We start from the raw sequence: 17,133 nt of genomic DNA on the forward strand, positions 1-17,133 counted from the left end.
TAATAAAAGAAGAGCGACCAGAGAAAACTACTTTTGTTGACTGTGAATGTTGTTATTTCCGGACAATGCACTTCAATGAGCGGCAGGTCTTCTGTTATGCGGTTAACGTAAACACTGACTGTTTTCATGCACTGTTTCCAGGTGACAGCTTCTCTGAAATAGACGATTATGGTTTGTGTCTATGTATGCTATATGTGAGCATCTAAATGTGCAACATTTTTTGTGACGGAATCTAACAGTTTTTTTTTTATGTGTTTGTCGGTAGTCAGCTCACCAGACAGTAAGACAATGGCGCGAACTGCAAATTTATTAAATAAGATTTTACAATGAGGGGAGACGCTCCCAGTGGGCACACTCGAGCAAGCACGACCACGCACCCTCCACGTGAAAACAGGAAGTTACTCCCGCCCAGTTGGCGGGTGGGGCTTGTACAACAGATGCCACCCCCAGCTCTGTTCGCCGGTATAAGCGAGTTCCTCTGGAGTCTGTCAGGCATTCATTTAAACTGAGAAGTTTCTCGATTCCATAAGGCGGTTTTCTTCTCTCCATATTGACTCACTTTGTCGCAATTATCATTTTTCTTTAGTCGCGTTATTTAAAAAAAATTTTAAGGGCAGATTTTTTGAACGGGTTACATTTCATAATCCGTTTAAGTTTTTCTTTATCCCGCCCGCGCTGTCTTAACGTCTGTGTGCGCGCGCTAATTAGCTTAACGGCTAGTGAGCACTACTCTACGGGACTGATAACTGCAGTGTGTGGTAAGTTTTATATTTAACATTTTATACCTTTTTAATGAAAAGCTCAGTCGTTCATTTTACGAATTTTGTAATTAAGGCGTACGTCAAAGTGCGCGCTGATGCTAACCCCAGCCTTTGTATTATACATTCGATCCAGATGGTGGCTAGCGTATTTACTCGTTAGAAAAAAATACATTTAATATGGATTAAATACTTTACTTGACTTTGAATTGATTAAGACTGTTATGTGTGGGAGTCAGTTAGCCCATACAATGTTAAATTTGTATCAGTGTATAACGCCGATGTAATTGCTATTCTTAATGTTAATCCTAAGCGAATATAGGCAGCAAGAATTATATCTGGTTTGCACTTTTTATAGACCTTTAAACCGGGTCGACACACGCGACACAACGAACCGGTGCCGCATTGAGTTGTGTTCCCTAAACTGAGTCATATCCGGTTGCGTCCCCCTGTTACGGAAAATAAACACGTCAGACACTAGTAAAACGCTGTTTATGGACGCAGCCACTATTATGGTGGATTAAAACGCCAAATTTGAGATCGGTCCAAATGTTTTTTGTTTTTTAAGATTGGGCCAGCCGCTTCTGTAGCGCAGAGCGTGAAGCTGTAGGAACAGACGGCGCTCGTGTTGCGTGAATGAATGACGACACGTGTGCGAGTAGGGAAAGTTAAAATGTCTCCCACATAAAACGGCTCGATGTATCTCGAGCTTCCCATCATGATCGCTTAATCATCCACCGTACAGCAATTAACATTTTAAATGCGACTATCCTGACTCAAAATAAAGGACATTGGTGTAATATAGTTGCGGTCTTTCATGCGCCATTTACTAAAAATGGCCTCCGTTTTAAGGAAGGGCAGCAACCAGAGGTCCTTCTTCCGGTCCACAGTTACTGCCGGTTTTCTACTCGTATATCTTATTCGTGATGTAAAGGTTTATTCCTTATGTAAAAGCTTTGTTGCCTGTGTTTTCACGTTAGTGAAGGATGTCTTGTTTTTTTGTGTGTGTGTGTGTGTTGTCTTTTCAGGATGTACCCTTGCTCATCTGCAGTCACAGTGGCACAATGGCTGTCTTTTCTTTCTGCTTAATCTCTCGGCACCCAAAGGACAATAACAGATCCACCAAAATTTTAGGATAGCAATAGTTTTTCACTGTACCTCTAGTTTACTTTAATTGTTTTCTGGTTAGATCCAGATAAACCCATTACAAGTTTGCACTGCTGAATCCCACAAATTCTGTTAAGACAGGTGGGCCTAAAAATAAAGCTAATTATTTATTTACCTCTGTTTACCTCTTTATTTTACTAGCTGCTGTTTAGAAACAGATTTATATAAAACCCTATTTTGTCTGGCATTTATTCCTTTAAGATTGTGAATCAGTTCCTTTAAAACTTACAAAAAATGTTTTCAACAACTGCAACTGCAATAGTGCTGACCACTGCCATGGTAACCTATACACCTCTGACTGAGTATGTGTGGTTGCTGGTTGTTGGCTTTATCATTGCCTTCGTCTTAGCCTTTTCTGTCGGTGCCAATGATGTTGCTAACTCATTTGGTACAGCCGTGGGCTCTGGAGTGGTCACTTTGCGTCAGGCATGTATTCTAGCAACAGTGTTTGAGACTCTGGGGTCTGTGCTTCTTGGGGCCAAAGTGAGTGAAACTATTCGCAAGGGAATCATTGATGTGGGCATGTACAACGGCTCTGAACATGTCTTGATGGCTGGATCTATCAGCGCAATGGTTGGTGAGTATCTGCAGCTTATCTTTCATGTAATTTGAACTGTCGGTCAATGTGGACAGAGCATTGCTTGTAGAAATTAAAGATGTGAAAATGCATTGGAGTAGTGGTGAATCTGGTTGTAGAATATTTTTGGTACCCGTCTTGACTGTATAAAAGCTGAAATTATGACACCATGCAACTGATGTCATGAATGTATTCTGGTTAGGTTCTGCTGTGTGGCAGCTGGCTGCTTCCTTCCTTAAGCTCCCCATCTCTGGAACACATTGCATTGTTGGTGCTACTATCGGCTTCTCGCTGGTTGCCAAAGGGCAGCAGGGCGTCAAGTGGCTTGAACTCCTACGTATTGGTATGTAACCAGTCAACTGACATAGAAATTCCCTTTAATGGTTAGCTGAATTTCATCACAGGCATTTAAAGTATATTTTATTAATGGCGGTTAGGGCTGGGCGATATGACCCAAAATTCATATCTCGATATTTTTTAGCTGGATGGCGATATAAGATATATATCTCGATATATATTTTTTTAAAGCCATAAAGTAAGAACAAAAAGAGAGTTCTTAGTCAAAGCTGTGTCCCAGATGTCACACAGGCACTTTTATTAACATAGAGCAGATGTACATAAAATTTACTCAAAAATAAATTATGAGCATTTATTAAATAATAATGCTCCATAAATAAAAGAAAACAATGTTGTTTTTGTGCATAACAAAAAGCTCACAAATGTGCAGTCAAAATGTAAACTAAAAGACGAGCACTATAACAAGGACAGATTTCACAGCTGCTCTGTTCCCAACTTGTACTGCGTGACTGACAACCTGGAGTTTGAAATCCGCTTCGCAACCACGTCTCTTAACAGGTGCCATTTATGGTCCTTATACACAGTAGGGTAATATTACGTTGAAGCACAGTACGTATCACTCCGCGAGGCTCAGCCGTAATGCTCCGACAATCCATCAAGCGCTGCAGCTCCGTAGCTTACCAAAGTCGTACTAAAACATTTTTTTGACAGATTGCTGAGCGCCGTGTTCCACATAAAATCGGTGCGCGGCCATCAAGCACAACCAGAATTCATACATAAGGCGCGCTGTCAACTTTTGAGAAAATGAAAGGATTTTAGTCCGTGCAGCACCTCTGGGCTGCATGGCGTTAGCGTGGTTAGCTCGTTAGCGTGGTTAGCTAGCTAACACGTTGACGCCGTCCAGTCCCACGCACGGGGCGATGCGCAGTAACTCGTTAACGGATTTGCCGTGTCCATCTTGTCGCTTCCTGCAGGTGAAGCGATGGGGGAGGAGGGGGAGTTGTGTTCAGTGAAGGAGAGGCGAGGCCGAGTAACGTTGCGTAAAGACGAAAGTGGACGAAAGAGAGGCAAACTTGCGGCTCCGCAAGTATAATTATAACGTAACATAGACTATATCGATATAAAGGATATTGTCACATCTTATATCTCGTATAAAAATATATCGATATTTTTTAAAAACTCGATATATCGCCCAGCTCTAATGGCGGTGTGTGAAGACTCTTACAGTGTGATAATACCATCCCAAATCCAGGTCAGTAATCAAGTATGTTCATGAATGGCAGGTCCAGCATTTCAGCTAAATCCACATTCAGACATGGGAAGCATTCATTGTACAAATCAATAGTGATTTCCACCACTTTGTGTTGGACTTTGGGAGGAGGCAGTACAAATAAGGAGTGTTATTTGATAAGGTCGTATGATGACTTGGAGAACAATAGGCAGTTTTAAAGGGTTGTTCTAGAGTTCAGTTTGTTGCCTGTGGGGTGGGTGTCTTTCTTTCTTCTCCCTTTAGTTTTTAGTTTCTATGAATCATGCTCATGTAACTCTATTTAAATAAACACATTCTTTATTAAAAATAAGCTGTATAGTAGGAGTTAAATGAATTTAGGTTTTTTTTTTTTCTACTGTTCTTTGACAAATTCTCTCATTACTTTTCCACTGCTTTGTAATGCTCCCATTTGTGTTTGGATTTATTTATTTATCTATTTATTTATTTGTGCAGTTGCTTCCTGGTTCCTGAGTCCCCTGTTGTCTGGAATAATGTCAGCCGTTGTCTTCTATTTTGTGCGCAGGTTCATTTTACAGAAAGTAAGTCTCCTTTTATCAAAATTGTGGATATGCTCGGTTAATGTAACATTAGAAGAGTGAAGTTGTGGTTTAAGGCTGTTTCAACACTGTACTGGTCCACCCCCAAAATGCAATTGGGAAAATGTTTATTACATGGCAGGAAATAAGCTACCGTGCTTTGAAGCAGTTCCTTATAGGAACACATGGTTCAGATTTCCACTGTGCTTGTTGTGCCTTGAAATGTAACCTGACAGCAAGATGAGGCAACTTGGATTTCTGAACATTCTATTTTCTTCCTGTAGGAAGACCCAGTACCCAATGGCTTGAAGGCCCTGCCTGTCTTCTATGCGATAACAATGGCAATCAACTTGTTCTCCATCATGTTCACTGGTGCTCCGGGTGAGTATCATTGTTTCATTTTGCTCTGCATGCCTGCCCACAGCCACAGCTTAAAATAAGCTGCTCCCTCAGACAGCCGGATGCCCACACATATTCCAGCCTGAACCAGACTGTTTACCATTTTCACAGAAGCCGTGTTTATTTTAACATGTTTTTTTGAAGCTCTCTTGCTTTGTGGTTCTATGTGGGTCATAGCTGGCATGAAGTTTTAGAGTGGAGCACAACAGGGAGATGGAAATAAGATTTCATTTAACTCCTGACATCACTTCAGGCATGCAGGAGGAAAAGAGAAGTAAAGAGTGTGCTGTCAAAGTTGTCTGCTGCTAGTAGTTGTATTATTGCTCTGAATCTGTGTGGCAATGCTCTTAATATTTGCTGGTTTTTGGTTTACCAGAAACTCTTTTATTAAATGAGCCATTTTCGCTCCTTTTGTTTTCTTCTCTCTGCAGGGCCTAACAGTTCCAGATCTTAGCTGGCCTGGGCCATTTAAATGACGGCTACAGGCCAGAGTTTGACCAGATCTGGTGAGCTGATGTGTGAATGCACATCAGCACACTAAGAAGAGAGCACTTGCACTTCCCACATAGACAGTAAATCTCTGGTTAGTCAGGCACAACAGTACAGTCATATCAAGTTCACCACACGTGAAATTGCCATCTGCAATTTTATTTTTAAATATATTCACAAGACAAACTAGCATTCATATACTCACATGTTGTACACAAAGACAGAGGTCATAATACAAACTTTGGCTCATTGTAAAAGTAAAGTAGACTAGGTTTTACTCTACTCTCCTCAGTTGTTTGTCATTGGCCCAGTAACACAAATTCATCACTGCATTTATAATTAAAAAAACAAACAAATAAAAACATTTAGGTTTTCAGACCTATAGTCTAGGCTTGGCTTTGGTTACTATACTGCTCTGGCACCCAGGACGACAGCAGTGCATTATTGCTGATGAATGCACCTTAATGCAGCAACAGTATCTCAGCTAACTGAGTCCAGTGTGTTTGGTTTCCTGTGACATTCCCTGATCTTTATGCTAGCTTAGTGGTGAAGTTGGATGCCAGACACCCCACAGCACATTCCTATGCTCAATATAAACACCAGTGCCAGAGACCTCAAGTCCGCATTTGGGCCAGAGAATTTAAGGGTCAGCTGACTGTCCTGTACAGATGAGGCTCAGTGTGACTTCATTCCTTCATAAATCATTCAGCTGCTGTCACTGCATTGCAGCCCTATACATTGTAAAAGGGAGACGCACCCTAAAAGCCAACTTCATGCCATTCAGTCATGAAGACAAATGAAGTTCAGGTAAAGTACTGTTAAGCCTTCAGAGCACAGATGCTGAACGCAATTCCCTGTTTATGACGTTTGCTGAATCTGCCCTAAATTTTGTCCTCGTTGCTGCACATCACTCAATTGTTCGCACCTGCTCTATACACAAGTCTAAACAGGACCGTGGCTTTTTTTTTATTATGTATTTAAAGTAGGGTTGCAAAGGGGCGGAAAATTTCCGGTAAATTTCCGAAAAGTTTCCGGTAAATTTCCATGGTAAGTTAAGCTTGGGAATTTTGGAAATATTCCATATTGGAAACTGTCCATGGAAATAATGGGAATTATGGAAATTAATGGGAATTTAGGAGAACTAACTGGGAATATATTATTTCCAAGCATAAATATAAACAGAAATCATAAGAAAACCTCCATGCAAAATGTTTTCAACAGATATTTAAACAGATTTATTTGTAAGTACAGTAGAATAGAACACGTTTCAATAACTTGTTTCATGGATGAATAAAAACAGAAATGTTGAGTTCAATATTACCATCCCCTAACCCCGCTCATTCAAAAATGCCCCCTGTCCAAAAATCTCCACAAAGTCCCATTCAAAAGGTTAAATGAAAAATGCCACTTATCCTCCAAAACGCCCCATTAAACATGCAAATCTTCCTTCAAGCAATCCTCTTTTCTCATTTTTGCTCAGTCAATAGACTCTTCCTGGACCTCATCATCATCCAACAACATGTCCACTTCCTCAGCATCCAACTCTGAGTCTTCCTCTTCAGTGTCACTTTCCAGCTTTGTTGAGGATGGCTCTGTGTCAGGCTCAAAGAGCCGTAGGTTTGCCCGAATGCCGACCAGCTTTTCCACTCTCACATTTGTGAGCCTGTTGCGAACCTTTGTGTGGGTGTTCCCAAACAGTGACCAGTTGCGCTCGGAGGCGGCTGATGATGGTGGGATTTGGAGGAGGATGGAGGCTACAGGTGCAAGGGCCTCAGATTCACATAGTCCCTTCCACCAGGTGGCTGCAGATATGTGCTGGCATGACTGCCATATTCCATCCCCTTTCCAAAGGCCTTGCTTTGTTCGATACTTTGCCAAACTGCCTAGAACTTTGCCTTTATCGAGACCCAGGTGGTCAGACATGGCTGTAATGACCGCATAGGCACCGTTGATCTCTTCCCCGGAAAGTATGCCCTTGTCATATTTGGGGTCCAGCATGTATGCTGCTGCATGCACTGGCTTCATGCAGAACTCCCTCCGCTGTTCCAATGACTTGACCACAGCCGTTTCCTCTGCTTTCAGTAGTAGGGAAGTGGGCAGAATTGTCTGGATTTCTTCTTTGAGTTCTGCAAAAAGGCACTGGACATCTGACAAGATGGCACCATCCCCATCTATCTTCGCTATTGCTGCTGCAATAGGTTTGAGGATTTTCTGACTGCTAGATACTCTTTCCCAGAACACATCATCCAAGATGACCTTCTTGATGTCACTGTCGATGCCTACAGACTGGGATATGGCCATCTCTTGCAGAGACTCCTTTCCCTCCAGAAGGCTGTCAAACATGATAACAACACCACCCCATCGCGTTATGCTGGGAAGCTTCAGTGTAGTACTCTTGTTCTTTTCCTTTTGCTTTGACAGAAATGTAGCGGAAGTTACTTGTTTGCCTTTAACATATTTCAGAACTTGCTTCACTCTCTTATTCAGAGTGTCCATTGTTTTTAGTGCCATTATGTCTTTTAGGAGAAGGTTTAGTGTATGGGCTGCACAGCCAATAGTAGTTATATGAGGGTAGGTCTCCTCCACATGTGCCCAGGCAACCTTCATGTTGGCTGCATTGTCAGTGACCAGTGCAAAAACCTTATCTGGTCCAAGGTCATTGATGATCACTTTTAGCTCATCTGCAATGTATTGGCCTGTGTGTCTGTTTTCCTTTGTGTCTACACTCTTGTAGAACACAGGCTGAGGAGTGGTGATTATGTAGTTAATAATTCCTTGTCCCCTGATATTGGACCATCCATCAGAGATGACTGAAATACAGTCAGCTTGGTCAATGGTCTGTTTCACCTTTGCTTGAACTCGACTGAACTCTTCATCCAGTAGATGAGTAGACAATGCATGTCTGGTTGGGGGAATGTATGCTGGTCGGAGAACATTCAAAAATCTCTTCCAGTACACATTGGATGTCAGCATCAGGGGTGAGCCAGTTGCATAGATTGCACGAGCGAAACACTCATCTGCGTTTTTCTGGCTAGTGTCATCCATAAAATCAAAGAATCCTCTGATGCCAGAGGGACCAGGAGCTGATGAGTGGGTATCTGACTCTGATACAGCTGAAACAGATTCATTTTCCCCTTGAGTGGAACTCCTGGCTGCTGCATGTGTTGGGCCTTGAGGAATTTTTTTGCACTTTGCAATGTGCTGCTGCATTTTTGTGGCATTCTTCACGTACGTCTTATCACAATACTTACACATATATACAGATTTCCCTTGTACATTAGCTGGTGTAAAATGTCTCCACACATCAGATAGCGCATGTGGCATTTTTCTGTAAAATAAAACAAGAGCTTGTAAAAATGCTAATGCAATGCAAGAGATCGTAATAATACAATTGCAATATGATAATAAACAGATATAAATAGTAAGGCTAGCTAAACAACTGGAATGATCTTCAAAACAAAACAACCAAATGAGGAAGCTAGCATCTTCTTTATGTTATACTAGCTATGGCTTATTTAGCATCTAACAGATGCTAGCATTTTATTTAGCATCTTATCAGATGCTAGCATTTTATTTAGCATCTTATCAGATTGCTATCTACCAGATTAATACATTTTATGTGATATTCACAATTTAAACATTTAATGAATATATTTTCCCATAATATCATCAAAACTTACCTCACTTGTTAAGTCCACAGGCTCAAATGTGTGCCTTTAATACTCTTTGTCCTTCAGGCTCAAAAGTGTGGTCCATGTGTACATGTGATGGAGGCATGCACAGTGCCAGTAGGTGGTCTCAATAGCCATGCAGCAAGCTTGTGCTCTGTACATGTGATTAAGGAATGGCATGGATATTCAAGTGTATTTGAATTGCATTTGTTTGTTTTTGTCAATATTATGCTAAAATATACTTTCCTCAACTATATTTAAGTTCCCTAAGAAGAGCCAACCTTCAATTTTGAAAATTCCCACTTTATTCCCATAAATTCCCGTTAATTCCCGTTTATTCCCATAAATTCCCGTTAATTCCCATGGAAAGATTCCATCTTTGAAAATTCCGGGAATTTTGCAACCCTAATTTAAAGTGTCAGAGTGACAGGATATCTGGACCCCTCATACCAGCCTCAATTGATAAACTTCCATTTTTTGTAGCAGGGCACAAATTTTCTGCCTCGATAACCCACTGAAAAACAGTCACTGGATTTAGTTACCATGGGGGCACTAAACAATTGGCATCACAGCACGGATGACTTGTTTCAACCTGAGCCATGATCCTGAAACAACTTTTAAGCGATTGCTATAGTCAACTCTTGTGTAACAGATTTTAATTCATTATGAGGAGTTACAAATGTCATTAGTCCTTAGTGCCCTAAGGACAGATAACCAAAAGGGTTCTTGCCAAGTGACTCAAACTCCACCTTTAACTGTCATTGTAATTGAGGTTGGTGGTGTACTACATGTACAGTACTGGGAGGGGGGGGGAAACAAACCTTGTTGTTGTGTAATGCAGGCCATGGAATATAGGTTTCTGCAAGTGTTTTGGAACACAGCTGTGGTTAAATTTCATTTACTGTCCAGTTTCAGTCATCCCACTGCATGCTTGTGGTATAAAGTCACTTCTTTCTGTAAGAGTGTTAATCAGACTACAAAATGCAGCCCAGCTTTTTAATCTATACTACTTTTTTCCTTCACAAAAAATAAATAATAATTACCATCTGGGTGGATAATTTCCCTCTTTATTCTGTAGTTTTAAAATCCTGTGTGATATCAGATGAGTTCCTGTTTAATAATGCATGGCAGTACCACGTGTGTTTGGATGTCTCTAGTAGTGAGTCAGTGTACTCAGTCGTAGACAAGACTTAACTGTTAAGAGTCACCGTCCACTTTTTCCTTATGCCTCTCCTGTCCCAAAGGGAGTGAGCTTCCATTGCGTAACTAAATAAACATGAGTTAGGTGCTCCGCAGTCTCATGCTGCAGCGTGACTCAGTGCACTGTGTGGACTGTGCCCTCAAACACAGTAACTGAGACACTTATCACCTCCCCATGGCCCTCATTTCCTTTTCTTCTCTTACACTTCCTAAACAATCCATATCTTAGTGGAAGTGTGGCGTTTATGGCCAAGGTCATGTCCAGACATTCAAACAAGGTGGTAGATTTTTATTTTTTATTTATTTTTATCCACAATTTGTTTTTGTCCCCATGAAACTGCTGACTTTGTGTATGACATGGATAACTGCTTCTCCAGGGAAATGTAAATGGTAACTTTCTGCCAGCATGCATTGCGCTACATCTTTGTGCTGCACCAGGTTTGCTGCAGTGTTGGCAAGAGGGTGCCTTCATTTTTTTTTTTACAGTAAAGTGCCCTAGTACAAGCCCCCCCCCCCTTCTTTTTGCTTTTCTTTTATGCTACCCAAGTTATGTCTCCTTTTGAGGAACTCATTGTTTCTGTGTAATTGTTAGCTGGGCACTTTGGGGTCTTGGTGACATTGGTGTTGCATAACTGTTCATGTCTGGGGGTACACATGCTTTCCATTTTTAACTACGTGGCACAATGAAGCTATGCAGTCACTGAAGTTGTTGCAGAGTACTTGAGTACTTTCAAACATAAGTGCCATTAATGAATGAAAATGAAACTTCATTGCCCTCATAGGACCTTTTCTAGAGGGGCTTATATTTTTACATATTTATAAAACTGCTGTCCTATATTATATTTTAATGTTGGTGTATTACTTTGTATGGTCTACTAGAAAAGGTAGCTCCTGCTGCCTAGTTGTTTTGTTTTTGTTTTTTTAAATATGCCTTTCTCTTATTTGCTTTTGTTTATATCTGCGTGGCACTTGGCGATCCTCCAGTGCTGGGATTTGACATGATACCTTGGTGGGGCATCCTGCTCATCTCATTGGCCTGTGGTCTGCTGACCTCCATTGTGGTTTGGTTTATTGTCTGCCCTCGCCTAAAGAAGAAGATTGAACGTAAGTCCCATTTTTGCCAATCTGACTCACTGTTCAACTCCATGTGACTCAGTTTCCTTACTTAAGCCATTGGACAAATCATGACTGGAGCGTTGCACTGCAACTCCGCCTATCGAGTGTGGGATTATATTAATCCAGCAAATGGAGTTCAGGGATATATTTTTCACAATGGATTCGCTCTAATGAAAATGATGTGAAAATATTGTCTTTGCTTTAATCCAGGATTATAGAATTAAAAACCAGAGTAAACTCTGATGCATTTGCATCCGAATAGTGTGATTTGGTGTTAAGACATAACCATTCGTTTTAACCTCCATGAATGTATTTTTGGCTCACTCTGTTATCTACAATGCAGTTCTTCTCTTTAATGACTCATAGGTTTAGTCTCTCCTGGCATAAGTTATCTTTTCGGGTTGATTACAGAAAAGCTGTGTCTGATGCAACCTATGACTTAGGTTCACAAATATTGCCTTTTATTACTTAATAGAGCTCTAAATGGTTCGTTAATGACATATTTGGGGAAAAATGTGTCTCCTAAAATGAGTAATAACTTTTTTTGAAGAGAGGGTTTGCTCTCTTTAAAAAAAAAAAAAAAAAAAAAGTGTTTGACAGATCCTTTATTCGTCACTTCTCTCTTGGAGCAGCAGGTTTATCTGACAAGGCATAAACTGCCTTGATTCAGTAGACAGGCTGACTAATTGGGTCATAAGGATTCACTAATTGGTCTTTACCACCTCAACTAAAAATAAGCCCGCACTGACTTTGTGTTGACGTGGCATTGGCAGTGCATTGGGAGGTGTGTTTGAGGGGGACCTATTGCTTCAGATCCAGCCATGACCAGTTTGGATGATGCAATCTCACCAGGACACACTTAGATTTATTGAACAAAAAATAATGGCACTGAGTATCTAGTTCACTTTAAAGCTACAAAAAATGTCATGTGAGCCTCGGACATTTAGTTTATTGTCTCTCTTAAAACAAGATAATAGTGGTAATATGAATATGTCCTTTGTAATCCTGTTAATCTGATCCTGTGAACACTGGAGTCCACCCTTGGACACAGATCTTTATATTTACAGTACAAAGGGTTTTCTGACTTTAAGGTTATGCAACACTTGGACTCCCTACAGCTGAAGTTGAAGGAAAAACAGATGCTGGGTTAGGATGTCTCTGCTATGCTAAGTATATGTTTGGATGCGATCCAAATAATTCTCAATCCAACTCTTGCCCTAATAGGAGATATCAAGTCCAGTCCCACTGAAAGCCCTCTGATGGAAAAGAAGGAGCTTAAAGAAGCCCACTGTCCAATCCTGAAGCAGGCATCTACCACACCAGCTGCCAGTTACAACTCTGCTGACCCTCTTCCTGGCCCTGAGGAGCGCAGGGTGGCCTTTGACATCGGAGATTCAGATGAAGCCGACAGTAATAAGGAACACAGGGTGGCCTTTGACATCGGAGATTCTGATGACACAGACTACAGCAATTCAAACGATGGTAAATATGCCAAAATACAATGTTTTAAAAATCTTTGTCATCTTAAAATGACAGTTGCTATAGATATTTCATAATAATTTTATGATTAACTTGCAGATGATTTTATGACATTTCTTTTTTTCTGCAGCCCCTGCACAGGTTCAATCAAACAGTCAGGTCCATTTTAGTAACCAAGCCCAAAGCAACGGTGCCTCCACAAATGCTCAAAATCAGGTTCAATTCAAAAATCATGTTCAGTTCAACAACAGACCTCCACAGCCACCAAGTAACGGTTATAGCCAGTACCACACAGTCCACACAGACTCAGCCCTCTACAAAGACCTACTGCACAAGCTCCACCTGGCCAAAATGAGCGACTGCATGGGAGAAGGAGGCGACAGACCTATCCGGCGCAACAATAGCTACACCGCCTACACCATGACCATCATTGGCATGCATGACAAGCATAAAGAAGGGGACTTCCGTGCTTGTGAGGATGGCAACAAGGCTCCAGGATCAGGCAGTCAGGAGAGAAAGCGACTGCGTATGGATAGCTACACCAGCTACTGCAATGCTGTGGCAGAGCACACAACTCCTGAAGGTCTGGTAGAGGGTGATGTGAGGCTAGACATGGAGATCAAGGATACAGGTAGCAGCCAGAGTTCCCTGGATGATGAAAGGCCTGAAAAAGACAAACCAGAAGTCTCAGTCTTGTTCCAGTTCCTTCAAATTCTTACTGCTTGCTTTGGATCCTTTGCCCATGGAGGAAATGATGTTAGGTATGGTTAATGATATCATATCAGACAAGTGTGTGGTGACCTGTTTCTTTGCCAGATTGTTAATAACAACAAAAAAAATTTCTCCACTCTGCAGTAATGCCATTGGACCTTTGGTAGCTCTGTGGTTGGTTTACGAAACAAGCAGCGTGTTCTCAAATGCACATACACCCATTTGGTTACTGCTGTATGGTGGCGTGGGTATCTGCGCTGGACTCTGGGTATGGGGTCGCCGGGTGATTCAGACAATGGGGAAAGACCTCACCCCCATCACCCCCTCAAGGTAAAGACTCAGACAGTTCATAAGTTGTTTCCACCCAGAACCACATCCTCCCCAGACATTACTGCTCCTTACATTAGAGCTGCTCAGACACATCCACATGAGTTTTTTTCTTTCTCCTCCTGCAGTGGTTTTAGCATCGAACTGGCCTCAGCCTTGACTGTCGTGGTTGCTTCTAACATTGGCCTGCCTGTCTCCACCACCCACTGCAAGGTAAGCTGGTCAAACACTGTGGTCTGGGAACTCAAACGAGAGATGACGGAAGAGACTGTTTCATAAGAGGGAGGCTTGAGTAAACAGTCTAGTAGAAGTTCCACATGTGGAGCAAGTTTCTCCTCAATAAAATGTCAGGCATATGCATGCACAACGATCATTTGACTGTTATTTATCTGAAATAGGTGGGCTCTGTGGTGGCAGTAGGTTGGCTGCGCTCAAAGAAGGCAGTAGACTGGCGTCTGTTCAGGAACATCTTCATGGCGTGGTTTGTGACGGTTCCCATCTCTGGTCTGATCAGTGCTGCTATCATGGCTATCTTCGTCCACGTCATCCTGTGAGCATTCAGCTGCACCCCAAGCAGGGGGAGGAGAAAAAAACGCTCCGACGTGCACCCGGAGAGAAAGGAGTGAAGTTTGAAGGCCAAAATATATCGCTTACCTCTGGCCAACAACTTTATAAGAAAAAGGAAAAAAAAAAAAAGTTAGAAAGGGTTCGGTGACATGTGCCTGTGGTTCTTGGCTGCATCATTTTCAGACTATAAATTGCTATCTGTTCCATTTGGGTCACATAACTTGTAGTTACGACCTTTTTCATTTCTTTTGGCTTTCTTTTTCATATCTCATCATTCTGTAAAGAGTTAATCTTAAATCAACTGTTTGTAATAATTCATGTTCTTTTTACTTTGCGGTTATGTATGATTATTATGTACAGCCATTTTATTTTATACATTAGGCAGGAATGAACAACTGAAAATGCAGTATTAGCCTATTACAGATGTAACACTCGAGTCTTCACACATGCTGGAGACTGATTCAAGAAAAATAAGAAGGCAGTATTTGGGTGAAAGTGTTTCGCTGTTTTAGAGTAGAGTTTACAGCCGGTTTTCTTTCAGCTGACAAATTGGGACCCTTTTTGTTGTTAAGAGATAAATGTTTTTCACCTGTTTGAGCATGTTTTTCTACCGTGCTGGATGACTACAGCTGAACATTATGAGGAATACTACGTAATTGTCATAAGCCATCACACTAGTAAGAAATGGCACAACCCAAATTGGTAGTTGGTGACTTATTGCTCTGCGTCTCCAGGTTGGGACTTTCTGTTCTTGATCAGTGTGGAAATAACAGATCTGTTGAGAAATGTCATTTCTGAACATCAGCTAGCGCAACAACGTGTTCCCAAACATTACCTTAAGTCTGTTAAAACTTGATTGAATCGTCCCTAATGGTTTAAGCGCTCTAGGTCGGCTTCAGCCTTGTTTTTGTAGTCCACATTAAGATACATATTCAGTTTGCCTGGGCAACTAGGTTTTCCTGCCCTTCCTCTGGATGATACATGATGAGGATCAGGAACCTGAAAACTGGAAGTTTATTGTGTGCCCAGTGTGTGATTGACTGCAGTAATGAATGCATTTCACAACCTAGATGCTGTAGCTGCCTTAATTGTTTTATTTTCCATTAGGTACCAAAGAGTTTTTGTTTTTAAGGCATATCAAGATGTACTACTCCACATTTGTGGAAGGAAAAATGGAAATAAAAATTGAAAAACAGAATACTTGTTGAACTTGTCTTTGTTGATGATCTACAATGAAGGGGACATTACTGCAATGTGTATAAATACAAACACAGTATACAGCTACTGATATCTGTACAGATTATTTTATTTTTAATAAATTTCCCCTCTTGTGAACATCTCTGGAAGGCCTTCAACACCTTAAAATATACCCCCCTCCAACTGATTTTTAACAGTATTTTGACAATTGGTAACAAAACAAATATCTGCTCCCTATTTTCTGAGATTAGGTGCTTCCGGTGCATGCAGCAAGATGTCAGAGATATACCAGACTGTGGTAATGGCAGTCATTTACTTTGCTGCCAGAGATGCTAGTAGGATCAACAAACTAATCGAAAAGTTGGCCAGAATCCGGGGGCGTTTGAGTCGCTGAGGGACAGAAGGTTTGAACAAACTGCAGTCTGTCATAGACAACCCATTGCACCTGCTCCATTCTGCACTACAGAGGCAGCAGGGTTCATTCTTCTTATCCAACCCCACTTCTGTAGATAATGCTTGAGGAAATCATTCCTGCCAGTCTCTGCACAAAATAAACAAACCTGTCCAACAGCTGTCCTGTGACAGGTGAGCACACCTCTTAAATTGATAGTGTGCATGTTGTTTATTAATGCCGTTGGCATTCTAGAATTCTTTTGCACATACTTTTTTTTTTTTTTTAAACTAATTTTTCTACTCATTGTGTCACTTTATATCACATTTTGCACTTCCTCACATCATAAGGCCTTCAGTATGGGCCTGTAGTACCTTTAACTCTATCAATCACCTGTTTCATGTCTTGTTTTCAAACACATTTCGAACAACATTAACAGCATTTCTAATTCCAGATGTTCTCTTTTACCTTGATAAGCTGTTGGGAGGCCTACAGTAAACTGACCATGTTCAACCCCAAAAATGTAAGGGCCTGGGCCCGTATCCCTAAAGAATCTTTGTGCAAAAAGTGGCTCCTAGCGGCCAAATTCTAAGAAAATTCTCAGAGTCATGACGTTTTCTTAGAATTTCCCCTAAAAGTGACACGACAATCCCAGTTAATATAAAAGCTATTCCTCAAGATTCCTAGCGCTTAAAAGGGCTCCTAAGGCGAGATCTGCTAAGAGCAGGGAAGAGGACTTTTAGTGGCTTAGGAGTTCCCCTAAGCAGCTGCACAAAATGGCCAACAGAAGAGGCAGGAGAGATGTCCTACAAACACTGGATGACAGGGAATTATTGAGATGCTACAGATTGGATCGTACAGGAATCATGTTTGTGGTGGATCTCCTTAGAGATGCAATTACTTCACCAACTCGACGCCACAACGCTATTACACCAGAGACGAAAGTAATCACAACCCTGAGGCAACCGGGAAAATGCAACA

The 17,133-nt window shown here is 41.3% G+C and overlaps 1 protein-coding gene across 1 annotated transcript; it reads left to right on the forward strand.

Moving 5' to 3' along the window:
* Positions 1-456: 456 nt before the first annotated feature.
* slc20a1b (solute carrier family 20 member 1b) lies at positions 457-15,762 on the forward strand. The gene is made up of 11 exons (XM_085413803.1): positions 457-758; positions 1,787-2,502; positions 2,705-2,845; positions 4,523-4,608; positions 4,890-4,986; positions 11,349-11,468; positions 12,705-12,962; positions 13,090-13,720; positions 13,815-14,000; positions 14,126-14,210; positions 14,396-15,762. The coding sequence occupies exons 2-11, from the start codon at positions 2,160-2,162 to the stop codon at positions 14,549-14,551; spliced, it is 2,103 nt and encodes a 700-aa protein (XP_085269929.1). The 5' UTR covers positions 457-758; positions 1,787-2,159; the 3' UTR covers positions 14,552-15,762.
* Positions 15,763-17,133: the final 1,371 nt, after the last annotated feature.

This window comes from Rhamphochromis longiceps, linkage group LG7 (genome assembly GCF_057381845.1).
Source record: "Rhamphochromis longiceps isolate RC_006_pf linkage group LG7, R_longiceps_female_GT1.1, whole genome shotgun sequence".
Lineage (NCBI taxonomy): Eukaryota > Metazoa > Chordata > Actinopteri > Cichliformes > Cichlidae > Rhamphochromis > Rhamphochromis longiceps.